This window comes from Pavona decussata, unplaced genomic scaffold (genome assembly GCF_977016875.1).
Source record: "Pavona decussata unplaced genomic scaffold, jaPavDecu1.1 SCAFFOLD_53, whole genome shotgun sequence".
NCBI classification, from domain to species: Eukaryota; Metazoa; Cnidaria; class Anthozoa; order Scleractinia; family Agariciidae; genus Pavona; species Pavona decussata.
The window spans coordinates 2984483-3002578 of record NW_028145475.1 but is presented as its reverse complement, the minus strand read 5'-3'; the positions used below and the strand labels follow the sequence as shown (position 1 = coordinate 3002578).

Below are 18096 nucleotides of genomic sequence, written 5' to 3'. Positions count from 1 at the left end.
CATATACACAATGGAATAAATGTGATACTAACCTACTTCATATCAGTTCGCTGGAGTCCTTCAGGAAAAAAAATCGCACGCAGGATCTGCAAACTCCCAAACGATCGAGGCCTGTCGGGTTGCATTTATCTGGTATCGAACTCCCGGCAAGAGTAAAATAGCTGCACAGTACAGTGTTTATGTTTATAAGACATCCGATTAACAAAACAGTGTTAGGCCTTTTCGATACTTTTGGTCGCCATGCTAAAAATTATTTTGAACTTCAAAATTCCCTGACACCGTTTATTTCGTCTAGAATCTTTTTGCCAAATTTTATGAACATCTATCAAATCTTCATACCCTATTTAATACCCTATTTTATTATTCGCTCAAAAATTTTTTCAAAGTTGATAGATTTTCCCCAGAAGCAAGTGTGAGATTTTAGTTCGTAAAATTTCAAAACAACACATGTGCCACTCACAAATGAATTCTCGGCATAATAATTCTTATCGGACCTACCACGAAAAGCGTAACAAAATTATTAATTTTTTCCTGGCGCCATATATGGTGTTGAATCTACAAATTCCTACATCGACGTCACATTTTCCTGCAAACGTAAAGACGTGGTTACCTAGGCAGTCGGTTGTCCACGTTGTTGACAATGGCGGATAGCGAGGAAATTGAGCCTTCCGTTTCTGCGGCTAGTAGTAGTTCTAACTCATCTTTGGCTGTTTCCATCCCATTGGAATCTGTTGCGACCACTAGCAACGCTTCAGTAGTAAGTAATCGTTCTAGAATTTTGTCCACACTTAGTTTTACATTACCATCCCTCACAATCACACAATGGTTGCTCATCACATCTAGATCTCTGTCTCTAGAATTCACTTTGATTACCGTCACACAACATAATCCATGGAACGTTTATACAGCGAAGGAATATTTTATCGTGTAACTCTGTGGGATTACTAATACCTTAGAATAAGATGAGCCCTTTGAATGAACGCTTTGAATATTTTATCGTGTAAATGGTTGTTCATCACATCTACATCTCACTTTTGATTAGCGTCGTAACGTTTTTGAGGCGAAGGAATATTTTATCGTGTAACTCTGTGGGATAACTAATACCTTAGATGGGCCCTTTGAATGAACGCTTTGAATAACGAGGCAAAACACAATAGCCTGTCAGAACCAAACTTTTTTTTCTCTTGCTGCCTCCATACGCATTTCACCATCTTAAAGATCAAATTTCCTTTCAAAGAAGGAGAGAAAAAGCTAAGAATACCCGGCCACTGGCAAGCACCGTTACTGCGGTGCATGAATATGAAAAATGCTTAAATATATAAATAAATATCAAATGAATTGAGTTGGAGTGTTTCCCAGGTTGTCTTAGATTTACCATAACATCAACCAACTTTTCTGCCATATTGATTTTCAGGGTTCATGTTTTGTTGTTTACAGGCTCCACAGTCACAGCCTCCTTTTCAAAGACTTCTTGATTTTTTTTTGTTTTGTTTTTCGTTTTAAATCCGACCAACCAACCTAAATATATCAGGAAATACATTTGAGGCTAAGCGAAAAACGAAAAAGGGGATGGCCTTACACACAACTGCTACCACAGTCCAGAGTCCTGTAGTCAAGGATTGTGACATATTGTTAAAGAGTCACAAATAACTGCCACTGCGGTCCACAGTTGATGTAGTGGATGGATAGAAATTAATTTGTATTAATAGAATATCACTATACACAACAACACTTATGCAAAAATATTGCATGTAAACAAAGCATATTGAAACTGAAATATGGATGTGAATGTGCAATTTTGAATTTACAGAAGTTGAATATCAATTTGTAAATTAATTCAAAGCGTTAGTGTTGCAAACAAAAGCTTGAAATTTGACTGGGATTAAACAGCATATGTTTCACACATTACAGTATTTACAACATCAATTAAAATGTTCAGTGCAACGGTTGTATAATTTGGCTGTTTAAAGCTATGAGGAAAACTATTACCCTGACACCTCCAAAGGTTTCTTTCTGCCAGTGTTATTCATTATGCTATTGTAAAAGTAAGTGTATCTAAAGTGAGGAAGTTGGTTAACAGTCTGTAAACATGGTTGCTGTAGACAATGTTGTAGAGGACCCCTCTTGTCAGTTACAAGCACTCATCTTTTGTTTGTTATATTGTTTAGGATTCATCTGGAGAGTCAGAGTCGGATGAAGAGGTAATGTGTAAAGATAAACTTTGCGAATTTTTTTCAAATTTAACTTCGTGACTGCTAAGGTAAATAGAAAATTGTGAAGTGTTATAATGAGGCAATTCGACAGAAGTGAACATCATAAAAGCATAAAATGTACAACTGCCTGGCTCTGCTAGCCCCTATTGTAATTCCATACAGCCAGTATTCTAATTTTAATTAATTTCATATGTTTTATAAAACAGGCAATGCAAAAAAGGAGTACAAACAAAGATTGTTGTTGTTGTAGTTGTCCATATACATGCAGATGACATGACGTGGTTAATTAATATGTAGCTACTAGTTTCCAAAGGTTTGTAAGAGAGTATTTGCCACCGTTTCTTAAGTTTCTCTGGTATATGTTGTTGGTGTGCTGGGTTTTAATTTTGTGTACTTAGTACATTGTATAGGCACTTTACATACAGTGTGCAGCAAGACATGGTTTTCTGAGTATGCCATAAATTATAGTCACTAAATGGTTTAAAAGTGGAGAGAATCGATCTTCTGTTTCCTAAATATTCTTTACTAAGAGCCTATAATAAACCCAAGTCATATTTTGTCATGGTATGACTTGAAAAAACATGGTCATTAACCCTTTGAGTGAATGGTGAAATTTGTCATTTCCAATGTTTTTCAAATGCAAGTTTAAACCACAGAGTGGCAAGCTAATGGCCAAAAAATTGTCATATCCCTATAGCTTTTTGATGGTTGTTCATCTTCCTCTTTAATCAAAGTGTAATTTTGAGCGATAAAGAAATAATGAGATATTCAAAACTTCAGATTCAGAGAGTTGCTTCCAGTCATAATGGCTTCAATAATGGCATTAATGTAGCATTACATGTATGTTATGAATAAATGGAAAGCCTCACTCTCAGCAAAATTATTATCAAAATATGGTTTAGTAAATTTACCCTGTTTTTGGTTTTGATTTTGTTTGCAGGATAATTCAGAGTCAGAATCCCAGTGGGAAGAGCTTTCTAGTGAGGATGGAGATGGTAACCAGGTATGTATCCATACGTACAGTACTACTAGGTACATGTTAAGTTATATAAGCATGCAGGAAATTTAAAATAACATGAGAAAAGTGATCAAGAAGCATGAACCACAGGTGAGTGCTTCTCTAAACACTTCTCTCATGTTTCATTGTTACATACACTGAAACTAAACAATGCACAGCGACCATTAGTTTACCACTTCCGTTTTAAAATGTCCAATGATTTGTACATGGTCATTCTTTTGATGTAGACAGAGTAACATGATAAAGCATACACTGAACATAAGCAGAGTGATTTATGGAGTTAACATGAATTTTATATGACCAATCCAAGTGCATGCATTTCTTTGAAGTAGAATAAATATGGATGGTTGGTGACTGAAATATGACGCTTCCATGCGAGTGTTTGAAAGTTTTAGAGTGAGCATAGCATTCAACATTTTGTTTCACTGGGCTTAGCAAATGAAAAAATAGAGATAAAAAGGAGTGTCCATATTATTGATCAGTCATATTAGAGATTTCCTCAAACAAGTGTATGGGAATTCTGCTGAGACAAGGGAAATTGTCTTTAACAGATAGCTACTTGTGAGAAGAGATTTGACTGTACAGTCAACTCTCCCATAGTGACCACTTCTGGTAGGGGACCACTTCGTAAATGACCATTTTGTTTTTCAGATAAATTCTGTTTCAAGAGCTCTATCGTAAGCGACCACCACTCAAATTTCTTTAGGGAACACGACCGCTTTTTAGGCCAGAAATTACACATATTCTTTTGTTTTCTGTTTCCGTTAAGCAACCACCCAACATAATCACGTATGATTGTTAGTAAATCATTACTAAGACGTGACAAAAGCTCAATTTTTAATGACGCTACCCTGGACTGCTCACAGATAATAACCGTTTACAGACAGAGAAGATTGCTTTTTCTAATTAGATCTGTAGGTAAACAGGAATTGTTGCCGTGATCTGTTCCAAAATTTTTACACAAAGTTTCATCTGAAGAATGAATAGATGTGAAAAAATAATAAATAAATTTGTTTCAAATTAATCAATCAATCTGGTGTAAGGTTTATTTTGTTGATCTTTCCTGTAAGTGACCACCTCCTGTAAGCGACCACTTTGTTGTGCCCCAAGGTTCAATTGTGATTCATTTTAATAATTATTATTGTTTTTCAGGAGACAGATCTTTCTGAAGTATTAGAGGCTCTGAAGGCTCGGGATGAAATATCCAATATTTTATGTCACTCAACTCCTTCTGCAACCCAAATAGTTAATGATGCAGAAGGATTGACTGCTGCTTTGCACCAAGATTTTGACCACCATGAAGGACCTCACAGAAGACCCCCAAGCAACCTTATACACCTGATGACCAACATCAATCAACAACTTGAAGATTATCAGCCAGAAAATGATGTTGGTCCTGCTCTTCATGCAGCAAGGCAGGTGGCCTATTGGTCATCTGTATTTATTTCCATGGTTTCAAACGATGCTGCCACCATCCCTTCTTCTAATTTAAGCAATCCTGCAGTCTTCGTCACTCCAACCAACAGCCAACCAACGCCATCAAGCCTCCATCTTCCAAGCAGTCAACCTACGTCAACCTCCATGTCATTTTCAAGCAGCCAATTTACTTTGCCCCTCTCAACTTCAGCCACCGTGTCATCTTCAAGCAGCCAATTGACTTTGCCCATCTCAACTTCAGCCACCATGTCATCTTCAAGCAGCCAATTTTTTTTGCCCGTCTTAACTTCAGCCACCATGTCATCTTCAAGCAGCCAATTTTCTTTGCCCGTCTTAACTTCAGCCACCATGTCATCTTCAAGCAGCCAATTTACTTTGCCCATTTCAACTTCAGCCACCATGTCATCTTCTAGCAGCCAATTTTCTTTGCCCATCTCAACTTCAGCCACCATGTCATTTTCAAGCAGCCAATCTACTTTGCCCATCTCAACTTCAGCCATCATCTCATCTGCAATCAATCAACCTGCTCTCTCAAGACATCCGTCAGCCTCCATCCAATCTACAAGCAGCCAACCTACTTTGTCCATCAATACAACAGCCTTGATTTCGTCTACAAGCAGCCGGCATACATTGCCTATCCCTACAACACTCTCTGCTCTTCCTTCAAGTTACCATCCTATTTTGTCCATTCCTACAACAGCCTTTCTCCCTTCTTCCAGCAACCAACCTACCCCTTCTCCGCCCACAACAACCTTTATTCCATCTGGCATCAACCAACCTACTTTTGCCACCCCTAGAACAGCCTTCATCTCATCTGCATCAACCATCTATCAACCTACTCTGTCCAGACATCCTGCAGCCTTTATCCAATCTACAGACAACCAACCTCCTTCGGCCATCCCTACGACCACCTTAATCCCTCTATCGAGAACCCATCATACAACAGCCTCCATCCCTCCTACAGTGAACCAACCAGTTTTGGCTACACCTGTCACTGACCCTGCAACAATGGCAATGTTTGCAGAGTACGGAGCTGGTTCTACATGTATGTCTGAGTGGCTTGATTCTCTGTTCATACCAAGGAACATTGAAACTTTACAGCAGGTTAAAGATCTTTGGGAGGTTGGTACAGTCAACTGCCCCCCTCTTCATAAGTGGACAGTTGTGATGAGAAACCATAAATCAAAATCTGGGAAAAACTCTTCAATGTTTAGTCAACGCAAATTTATCTATAACTTATTTAAAAATTGCAATTTTGATGGAAACCTTGTTTTTGCACAGTATAATGAACTGAGGCCTGGAAAGTTATATAAAATCCTAAACACCAAGAATAAGTAGAGCTTGTTTCTTGCTGTTACCTTAATTTATTTATTTAATTTATGATTGTTGATAGTCATAATGTGATGCTGATAACTGATGCAACACAACTATGTTCTGTGATTTTCTTTTGGCCATTGACTGACCCGAGTTTATTGCCATTAGTTCATTGTTTGATGAATGACTGGTTTCTGTTTATTTATCATGTCAAAAATTCCATGGTCATAATAATATGTTTCTTGAGTGAAAGATTCCTGGGGTAATGTAAATGACAATACGAAATTCAAGCTTGAGCTATACCCTAGAAGTGAGTCATTCACATGTGTAATTTGGCATTTCAGTTTGCAAGCTTTGAGTTGATTTGATACCTTAGCTTGAGACAGTTTCAGTTACTAAAACTCTGGCAGAGGTTTTTCCCTTATACAGTCTTTCAACTTCACTTAACATTTATGGCCATTTTAAACCTTGACCTCGTGGCCTTCTCCATTTTCAACAGTGACATGTCACGCACAGAGAAGATCCTAAAAATAACAGACATATCATCACATAACTATTCAAAATGGCACTAAGCTCGTGAGTGGGTATTAATTTCATAAGGTCATGTGATCTAGTGTATTGCAGTTTTCTCTCAAGAAGATGCTGGGGACAAGGTTGAATCATTTCATAGTTACTTTTAAGCAACCACGACAGCAACGGTGGCGAAGACGGCACTTAAATTTAATTCTCGCTGTTTCGAACTTCATCGCTCTTTATTCCACTTCTTTTAACTTGTCAAACATTGGTGAATTTTCTTAAAGTTGAGTTCCAAGTTCATAGATCATAGAAAAAGAATATCGTGGTCTTTGTCTTGTGTTCACGCAAAATAGTGAAAGTAGGGCGTTTCACGTCGTAGTCGTGCAGTGTCTCGAAAGAAATGTAATAAAGAGTGTGCTGTATATCGTTGTCGTCGTCGTTGTTGAAACTCCCATGATTAACTTTCTGTAGTAAATTCTTGTCAGTGGGAGGAATCACAAATTCATGACGTAATTCAGTTCCTATAAAAAACGCTGGTATTGGAGAAGGAATGAAACATTGTTTTTGCTAGGTTCCGTTCTGAATGTGAGTTAGTGATAGATTTGCTCGGATGTAAAAGTAGCTAGGACAAAGCTTCGAATGGGCGAGTTATCGTCCCCGTGTCCTTGGCCTTACTAAAACCCTTATCACTTTTATCTTTGGGGAGTTTTTCATTCAAATTAAACTTTTAACACAATTTTATTACGAATTTTGCTCTCAATTTTGTTTTACACGTTTTGGTATTCTTTTTTGTTGTTAGTCTTTGAGTGTGTTCCACAATAGTCATTTGGTTATAAGTACACTCTGTTTTTTTTTTTTTATAAGAACGGCTAATTTTGGAGCTGAGGCTGAACGTTCTTATATATATATATATATATTTTTTTTTTTGTGATTTGAGACTGAAAACTTTCTTACGATGTTTTTAAATTACATGGGATACACTACATGTATTTCAGTAAATCAATGCGGACGTGCTGAGATATGGTATCAAGAACTGCTGATTATGACAAACCGAGATGTGTGTCACCATTGTGTCACCATTGTTAATGTTATGCAAAACATGCCCTTAAGTATTTTGGTTAATTTACATTTGTTGCCTTGATTTTATATACAGATTAGCAAAATGAAAACGTTCTTAATCGAGTCTCGGCCTGAGGAACGTTCTTAATACGTTCTTAAAATTTTGGTTAATCTCAGCCTCAACGTTTTTTAAAAAGGTTCTTATTAAAAAAAACAGAGTGTATTCATGTAGTGGCATCTGCTCAATTGAAATCGGTGGTTGTTAGTTAGCGTAACATCCAAAGTGTGTCGTTTGTCTATACCATAAGAATCGGGGATAGTTTCCAGGAAAGGAACTTTGCCATTAATCATGGCAATACTGTATGTCAAATTTAATTAAAGGATGCGATTTTCAGTTTGTTTTCGTAAAGAGTGGCTTTTAATATAAAACTAAACCTATGTAATAGAAACTAGATAACGAAGGCACTGAAGTGCAACCATAATAAGACAAACATTTCGCCCAAGGAATAGAATTTATCGCAATTTTAAACGGGGTGGTCGATGGTCGGTTTCATTTTACTCACAGAAACTTTATCACAGGGTCCGTGCTACCCCTTGAAGTCATTGAAAAGCACTGGAGTTTAATTTTTGATTGCAAGTGCCCTTTAAAAGCCCTCGAAAAGAAGAATTTCTGCTGAAAGTGGTTGAAAAATAATCTAAACTCCTTGAATTTTTGTTTGGATGGGGACTAATATAGGATTATATCAAAGTCAGTTAATTTACGTTCCATTTGTGGTAAGTTGTGTCTCTTAAAAACATTTTATATGGTCATAACCAGTAAGACATGTTTTGAGTCAAATTCAGCTATTTTTAAGCTGTTATTGACCAATGAAAACATTTCGAAACATAATGCGACACAGTAAAGTTGCTGTAAACACTCCTTGAAAACTTAGTTTTTGGTGCTTGAATATTCCTTGAATTTTATTTAAACAAGCCAGCATGGACAAATGTTAAAAAACAAACTTAAAAATGCTTCCCCAACTTCGTCCAGATGCCCGGATAATTATCCTCTCTAGTATTTATGCTATTCACATAGCAAAGCGATGATCCGTCTGGCAGCCTAATTATAAATCTGGCTGTCTAACTTGATGCCCAAGACTGTGATGCCATTGCACGACCGTGATGCCACAGATTGAGTCAACGCAAAACATGGTCATAACTTGTAAGACATGTTTTGAGTTAAATTCAAATCATGGTATATGAGGTGCATGCCATGTTTTGCGTTGACTCAATCTATGGCATCACAGTCGTGGACTATAGCCCAAGACTGTGATGCCACAGATTGAGTCAACGCAAAATATGGTCATAACCAGTAAGACATGTTTTGAGTTAAATTCAAATCATGGTATATGAGGTGCATGCCATGTTTTGCGTTGACTCAATCTATGGCATCACAGTCGTGGACTATAGCCCAAGACTGTGATGCCACAGATTGAGTCAACGCAAAATATGGTCATGACCAGTAAGACACGTTTTGAGTTAAATTCAAATCATGGAATATGAGGTGCATGCCATGTTTTGCGTTGACTCAATCCATGGCATCACAGTCGTGGACTATAGCCCAAGACTGTGATGCCACAGATTGAGTTAACGCAAAATATGATGTTAATAATAAGCCATATCTTGAGTTTAATACAAATCATGGTATGGTGTGTGGTTTTGAAAAATTAGCCTGTGTATAATAAGCCCATTCCACTATTAGTATTAAGTGAGGCATGAATCATCAACTTTCGTAAAGAATTAACACCATAGTATGAGTTGTCGCAAAATGTGGTTTCTGGACATGGACGTGTTTTGCGTTACTGCAAACTATGACTTTGCAGCTGAATGACACATTTTGAGTTACTATTTTCAACTCAAACTGTGTCCTACTGATGATGACATAGTTTGGGTTATTGCAATTCATGTCTTCATGAAAATTCCATAGTTTGAATGCTTGGAATCGATTATTTATACCTCAAAGTGTGTCATTTTAAACTTGAAGTATCGCTCAACCTTCTCCATAGTCGACAAGACTACAGCAACAACACTAGTAGTTTTCTTTCAGTGTTGTGTGCCCGAGTTATTATCAGATGGACCAATTTAACACTAGCACTTCAATTATCGTATTGTATTCCTCCAGTAATGGCATGGCATTATTATATCACCATATTTTGCGTTGACTCAATCTGTGGCATCACAGTCTTGGGCTATATCCACGACCGTGGTGCCACAGATTGAGTTATCGCAAAACATGGCATGCACCTTATGTGCTATGGAATCACGGTCTTGAGCTATAGCCCAAGACTGTGATGCCACAGATTGAGTCAACGCAAAATATGTTCATAACCAGTAAGACATGTTTTGAGTTAAATTCAAATCATGGTATATGAGGTGCCTGCCATGTTTTGCGATACAGTACTCAATCTGTGGCATTACAGTCGTGGACTAGCCCAAGACTGTGATGCCACAGATTGAGTTAACGCAAAATATGGTGTTAATAATAAGCCATATTTTGAGTTTAATACAAATCATGGTATGGTGTGTGGTTTTGAAAAATTAGCCTGTGTATAATAAGCCCATTCCACTATTAGTATTAAGTGAGGCATGAATCATCAACTTTCGTAAAGAATTAACACCATAGTATGAGTTGTCGCAAAATGTGGTTTCTGGACATGGACGTGTTTTGCGTTACTGCAAACTATGACTTTGCAGCTGAATGACACATTTTGAGTTACTGTTTTCAACTCAAACTGTGTCCTACTGATGATGACATAGTTTGGGTTATTGCAATTCATGTCTTCATGAAAATGCCATAGTTTGAATGCTTGGAATCGATTATTTATACCTCAAAGTGTGTCATTTTAAACTTGAAGTATCGCTCAACCTTCTCCATAGTCGACAAGACTACAGCAACAACACTAGTAGTTTTCTTTCAGTGTTGTGTGCCCGAGTAATTATCAGATGGACCAATTTAACACTAGCACTTCAATTATCGTATTGTATTCCTCCAGCAATGGCATGGCATGCACCTTATATACCATGATTTGTATTTAACTCAAAATATGGCTTATTATATCACCATATTTTGCGTTGACTCAATCTGTGGCATCACAGTCTTGGGCAATATCCACGACTGTGGTGCCACAGATTGAGTTATCGCAAAACATGGCATGCACCTTACGTGCTATGGCATCACGGTCTTGGGCTATAGTCGACGACTGTGATGCCACAGATTGAGTTATCGCATGCCATGATTTGAATTTAACTCAAAACATGGCTTATTATTCATAAGACAATATTTTGCGTGAAAGGCATCACAAGTCGAAGGAAGCAAAGTGTATGGCTTAACTAGGATATAACGGTATTTCCCACTCTTTCCTTTAGGTGAAATAAACCCAGCCAAAGTAAAACAAATCTGACATTTTTTTTTTTTTTGTATTTTATTGTGCACACAATAAACATGACTAAAAAATCACCTGTTCCAATTTTCCATGATAATATTTACTCCAATAACTAAGAAAGCCAATAAATTAAGATAAGTAATGGGAACGTTAGTTTTAGTTTCATAAATATGTTTAAAGGGGCAGTGTCACGAGGATCTGGTATTACCGTTTTAATATGAACAGAAACCTAAAAATAATGGTCAGATTTGTGATAAATTACCACCTTGTATACCAAACTGCTGACAAGTGCCTCTACTCATAAATATTCACCATATTCTAAGAAACAAAATTAAATGATATCTTTTTAACTTTCTGTACTTCATTTTCTTTTTAATGTGCACAAAACATTTTTACATGATTATATGATTATGATTATTTTTAGATGATTATTTGCCATTAACTGTATCAACTTGAACTTGAGCTTAATTAAAAATTCAATGCATAGGAATTATACAAGACAAATTTTTTCTCTATCAGTTGATTTGTAATTTTTGTTTTAAATAGGACAACCCACAGATACCTCAACCAGATGTACATTCTTCTCTTCTCGTGTTCAACACTCGAAGAACAAATTCGTATCTCCAAGCAGCTATGTAAAATCCTCTATATGAGCTTTGGAATTTTGGTGTTAAAAAGGCAGCTTTGAGGGGCTACACCCTATGAAGAACAAACAATAAATAATTTTTGGAGTATTGTTTTCAGCATTTTAAAACAGGCTGGAATATTTGTGTAATTCAGCACCGTTGCTTCAGACTCTCAGGTGTAATGTGAACTTGTTGAAGTATGTTGTCACATGTGTTATCAAAATACAAAAAATGTTATGTTAACCTTAAACAATCCATTGTGTGTAGCCCTTCAAATTTCAAGCCATGTGGATGGTCAAAGAAATGGGTATACAGTGTACTTTAACCTGCTTTTAAGACGACCATACCAAAGTTAAAGTCTGTCAGAAAAGTATTTTCTTAGGAATAATTTTAGTGAGAATGTCAGCAAAATATGCTAAGGTTACCACTATTTTCTACTACTAACAAAAGCAAACACTTCTTCATTATTAATGAACTAGGTTTACTAATTTATTTACATCCCTCACCTTTTTATAGACAACAACTCTCTTTAAGGAGGCTTACAGCAGTTTTTCTGGACTTAGGATGGAAGTATTGAAATAATATTGTAATCTCGCATACAAGATAAACTTCGATCTCCTTCATACTACATCATCATTTCAACATACGATCAAAGATAATGTTCTCATTGGTTCCAAGCGACAGATATTACCATAGCAATGGAAGCGCATAGCCTCTCATTTTGAAAATTGTCGGTTATCTTGAAATCTAGTCAGACACTTTATTTTAACTGTTTGCAAACATAAATATTTTAAAATCGCAAGCTCAATATACACTGTACATTTAGAACGTTCTGCTATGAGGAAAGACCTTTCACAGAAAAGACAAAGTGTCAAGTTTTATTTTGCCAGAGATGTTGGTGAAAAATGTGGGAATAAAAAAAATTACCCCGTAAAAATTTGATTCATTATTTACTTGAAAATGCTCTTACAGATTTTTTTTTATAATTTCGCCTTCAACTTGTCTAGATTGAGTAGTTTAAATCCCTAAAGTTTCGTTATAAAGCGTCTGACTAGATTTAGAGATAATCGACAAATATGTTTAAAATGAGAGGCTCTTAACTTCTGTTGCTATGGTAAAAATTGTTGCTTGGAAACCTATGAGTAAATTAACTTTCATCATATGTTGAAATGGTGATGCATTATGAAGGATATCAAAGTTTATCTAGTATGTGATACTTCCGTCAAGAAAAACTGCTGCAAGCCTCCTTAAAAGATGGTAAAATGCTGAGCATACAATTATTGAGTTATGAATGCACACAGAAAATAATTTGTTCAATAGGAGAGCATGAGAGTCACTTGATGTGACAACTGAGAGCAACAGTAGCTTCTCAAGTGCTTAGCAAACCTCCAGTGCATCCATGGCTCAATAGTGCACACTGAGCTGGATGTCAGGTGTGACGTACAGTTAGCATTATCTTTAACATGAAAGGTATCTCTTGTAGAAAATCGGTATCGAGGTAGATTACTTGCACTATGTCACTACTAAACACTGAATTATCAAATCAGTCACTTCCAGATATCACTTCCACATCATCATCACTGTCTTCCACATCCTCCTTGTCATCTGCCTCCTCTTCTTCACTTTCTGAAAAATCTTGTCCGGATATACATTTCATCATGTTTTCATGATTTTTTCCCTCTTCATCTGAGGACAATGTCTCATCCTCCTCATCCTCTTGATCATCTTGCTCCTCAGAAGATAGAATTCCCTCCAATATGTCAAGGAAGGGAGAAGCAATTCTGTACAAGAGACAAATTTCCCTGTTAATTTGAAAATAAAGGTTTCTTTCCCTAATAACTTACTGTGAAGGAAATTACAGTATTGCTCCATGAAGTTAAGTTAAAAAATTTACATCAATTCTGTGAAGCATTACAGTCAAAATGACTGAAGCATTTTGCATAATTATTAATTTTGATTAATACTAATCTGAATTCATGCAGTGGTGCTTTTATTTTTGCATCAAAGATTCCAGTTCTCAGCTCAATTATACATCCATTCAACACTCAATATGGCTAAAGTTCCATATTTGGTGATTGATTGGCATAATATTGATTTATCAATATTTCCCTTAGTAGTTAATTTCATTAGTTATTACATTTCATTCTTTCGCCTCATCTTGAAATTTTAATATATTGTGGCTGCAAAGCCCTGTAAAGGGAGCTTCAAATTATGTATGTATGTATGTATGTATGTATGTATGTATGTATGTATGTATGTATGTATGTATGTATGTATGTATGTATGTATGTATGTATGTATGTATGTATGTATGTATGTATGTATGTATGTATGTATAATGACAAAGTATCTCTTTCCATCACTGTGAATACTAAATCAAAGCAAACGTTTGAGAGAATTGACCAAAACTAAAAGTATTTTACTTGAAAACTTTTTATTTCAAACCAGCGTTAGAATTGACTTGAATTTGAAACACGACTCATGGCTATACTTATATATTGGGATACTCTGGACGTTCAAATTAAATCAAAATTTGTTACAGTCATGATTAGAAAACCCTGTATTTTTTTTATGAAATCACTTTTAAGCTTCCAGATTTACGTAATGTTTAATAAATGAGCAGGAGTGTTTTATAAAACAAAACAGACACTCATTAAACATTAAAGTCTTTTGTATTTCCTTCATGAATTATTAATGCTTTGAATATTCCATAACATGGAAAGCCATGTTACATTACCTTTTACATTAATCTCCTTCTTCAGGAGATATCATTGCCATAAGTTAGCATTAACTTCTTTCCTTCTGAACTATTTTGTCCTTCCATTCGTGTTTAAGTCACGTTTAGTTTAATAGAAAAAAGTTAATTCCCTAAGAGAAGGTGTGTCAGATCAGACATATTCCTTTTTCTTCCTAGGAGCAAAGCACAATGTACTTCACGACATATATGCAGACAATGTAGAAATTGTGTCATCTATATCTAAAGGTACTATAAAATACACCTGGGTGTCAAATACACTACATCTAAGTCGTCCTGGTTTGTGAGCTTCAATGGAAGAAGTTACATATATGTGTACAGTATAAAGAAAGCAACAAAATGTACTTACTCCATCGTGAAATTTCCAAAATTAGGAAAAAATTTTTTCCTTTTCATGCAGAACTGACAGCGCTGACCGCACCTCCAGCATGTAGGAAAGTAGCGGTAGGTGACGCACTCATCCTCCTCAGAGTACGATTGTTTCTCCTCCAGCAAAAGAGATGGAACCACTGGGTTCTTGCCTTCCCTGATGATCCCCTTTTTCTTGTGGTTTTTAATCCTGGAAGATATCAGGGTCAGCAGCTCCTTTGTCGGTACCTCCCCTGGTCTCCAATTACCTACAAGCCAATTAATTAAATGTTGACAACAGTATAAGTTATAAAATTGTCATTAGATATTGAATTCACAGTTGGATCTCTAAATGGACACTCAATAATAAGGAAAGCTCTCTATTATGGACACTTCACTTGTCACTAGCAAAAAGCTCAGTTACTTATAATGTAGGCATTAGACTACCACAACACTGTAACACAACTAAACACAGTATACCATAGTGTTCATTTTAGAAATGATTTCACATGAGATATTGTACTCTGTATAACACTCACTGCAGTAAGCCTAAAGTACAGTGTGGCTGAATGAGTCATACTCAGGGCAGTCATTAAATGCTGGAACCTATAATGGAACCTATTATGGTCGACTACCCTTGGTATGACCATGATATCATGGGTGGTCTTGACTATTGTACTGTACCTACAATCGCAGTTAATAGAGAAACTAGTTTTGAAACCTTGCAGACTTCAATATGGATAATGGACATGTACAACAACCCCCATCATAGTTTCTATAGTTTAGCTTTAAATATTTTGGTGAGACCTCCCTCCCAAACAGAATTTCCTGTGACCTTCCATGGGGTGGACATTGATATTTTCTGCAACTGCAAGATGTACTGCTACTCTGAGCCTTTGTAGGCAAGTGTTCCCTCAAACAGAGAACCCATGAGCTGATATTGGCTTTGCTGCTCATTTATCTTTAGTGACACCTTTTTTAGATAGTTGGCACTATATAGTTGTACTAGAAAGACTCAAAACAATCTTCTTGACAGCTTGATTGGGTATCAATATTGGCTAATATAATAATTAAGGGACAGTGTCCTAATTTTCTGCATGATTTAGATTCAGCTCACAAATATTTCCCAGATCATAGCAAATCCAACAAGAATGGTTTGATTTTGTCGAACAGTACTCAACAAATAACAGGAACGCATTATGAAGTAAGGATGTCAACTACGAGGGGAGAGGGAGGATTCTGACATGAAAGGGCCAGCGATGTTCATTGCAAATTTTGAATTACATGTATACCCCTAAAAGGAGACCATTCTGGGCATGACTGAAGCTTTTTTCTTTTTACCCTTAAAACAAATGTAGATATAGATATTAACAAGATGTCCTTTATCGGCATATACACGGAATGCTTAATTTAGCCCCACTTATCCCCCATTATATGTTTCGCAGATATTTAAAAAATATCCTCCCTTGGCAATTGAAATAATTGAATGGTTTTATTCGGAGAGACTGCGTGATATTTATCGTTGTGTTACTGGGAATCATGCCGGAAATCTGCAACTGAACTGGTCTGGCTTCCTTCACTTTGAAATATTCGATCTGTTTGTGAAAGTGTAAATTTCTTCGCTCTGGACTCTCCCAATTTCCACCGTTTAAACTGCCGAATACTACCTAGAAGTTATTATTTTGTTTTATGGCTTGAAAAAGGTTTGTTTCCTTCCTGAAAACTTCAGATCAGAGTCTTAAAGTCAGACATGTGGCCCCCATTGAACGTAAACAACTTTTCACATGAAATGATGATTTGGTGCGACGTCACACAGGTAGAGATAAGTGGGTCCCCTCCCTTGTGATACACGCGCCGATAATGGACTTTGATTGGGCCGTTTTTGTTTAAGACAATTAGAACGATGAATCCCTTTTGGGAGAGGGCAGAATTTAATGTAGGTTTAATGAATAAATCAAATGATTATTTATTATTATTTTGATTGGGCCGCTTCTATCGAAGACAATAAGAGCAATAAATCCCTACTGGGGGAGGACATAGGTTAATGCATAAATTAATGTGTCAATTTGTGACTACTACGGAGAAAAGAAAAAAGATACCCGATCCAAACCTAAAGATGGCCTGCCATGCGGGCATTCCATGTAAATATATGTTTATATTTCTTCACATGCAACCCTAAATGAGACCTTGAGGGATGCATATAATGGTGTTTTGCCCAGAACACCCTAAATGAGAATAAAATCCAACTCCCCCCTCCCCATGATTTATGGTTCATTAGCCCGGAGTAACTAGGGAATACCCCACCACTCCAAAAGAGACCCTGGAACGAGTGGATACGTGGCTACGCAGCTACGTGGCTACGCGGCTACTCAGCTACGTGGCTCACACAAAGAACGAAGCATAGTCATACAGTCATGTACTTCTACGTCGCTACGTGGCTACGCAGCTACGTGGTATCTGCGTAGCCACATAGCCACCCTTTTCAGGATTACTTTTGGAGTGGCGGGGTATTCCCTAGTTAAGCCATTAGCCCCAATGTTATACCTGCCAACTTCTTCTTTGTCAAACGTGTGAGATTTTTGCTCATTATGACCGGGATTTCTGAATAATGTACAAGCCGCTTCCGAAGATTACTGACGATTTTTCGATGACTTCCGAACGTTGCCGAAAATGTCCGAAGTTATTCCGCAGACCTTTGAAAACCTCTGATTCAAACAGATTTTAGACATTTGAAAGCTTTAGCAATTAATATAAAGAGCAAAAAAAAATAATACATAACGAATCTGAAATGAAATTTGTGAGACCGGCGAGAGAAATTGGCCTTAACGCGTGAGATCGATGTCTTTTGTCTTTGAGACTAGCAGTACTCACGCATAATGCGTGAGAGTTGGCAGGTATACAATGTCCTTCCAAGGCCCCCAAGGTTTCAACCAAATCATTTGTAAATAGTGAAATGTCTCTGTATAAACAGCATAAGTAATTAATTACCCAGCCTTGTAGGAGCCATTTCTTCGAACGCTGCCTGCGTTTCAGCGTTGCTGGTTAACAGCATCCTTCCAAGAATCGCTGAGACGCCTTCCAATACTGGATCTCCACGCACTTTATGATAAGATCTTAAGCCGGACTGGCAACTAAAAGAATAAATGGCCAGATCAAGAAGATCTGAAATTAATGCCGGTACAAGTTTACTCTTCGAAGGCTCCGTTTGCGTAGCCGCAGAAGACGTAGACGAGGACGCCATATTTCCAACAAATAAAAGGTGACAGATGAATTATCCCCAGGACCTTTTCCGCATTCAAAATGACAGAAAAGATCCTGGGAACGAGTAAGCGTTCCCAGGGCAACGCGAGTAAGCGTTCCTAAGACCGTTCCCAGGGCATCGCAAGTA

At 36.9% G+C, this 18096-nt stretch overlaps 2 protein-coding genes across 2 annotated transcripts; one reads left to right on the top strand and one right to left on the bottom strand.

The window, feature by feature from the left end:
• The first annotated feature begins 561 nt into the window (after window positions 1-561).
• Window positions 562-7753, top strand: LOC146480501 (uncharacterized). Its single transcript, XM_085109677.1, has 4 exons — window positions 562-757; window positions 2169-2201; window positions 3154-3216; window positions 4384-7753. Exons 1-4 carry the CDS (start codon window positions 641-643, stop codon window positions 6004-6006), a joined length of 1836 nt encoding a protein of 611 aa, XP_084965803.1. The 5' UTR covers window positions 562-640; the 3' UTR covers window positions 6007-7753.
• Window positions 7754-11009: 3256 nt separating this feature from the next.
• LOC146480500 (uncharacterized) lies at window positions 11010-18077 on the bottom strand. The gene is made up of 3 exons (XM_085109680.1): window positions 17697-18077; window positions 14710-14977; window positions 11010-13386 (listed from the first exon to the last, which is right to left on the bottom strand). Exons 1-3 carry the CDS (start codon window positions 17947-17949, stop codon window positions 13149-13151), a joined length of 759 nt encoding a protein of 252 aa, XP_084965806.1. The 5' UTR covers window positions 17950-18077; the 3' UTR covers window positions 11010-13148.
• Window positions 18078-18096: the final 19 nt, after the last annotated feature.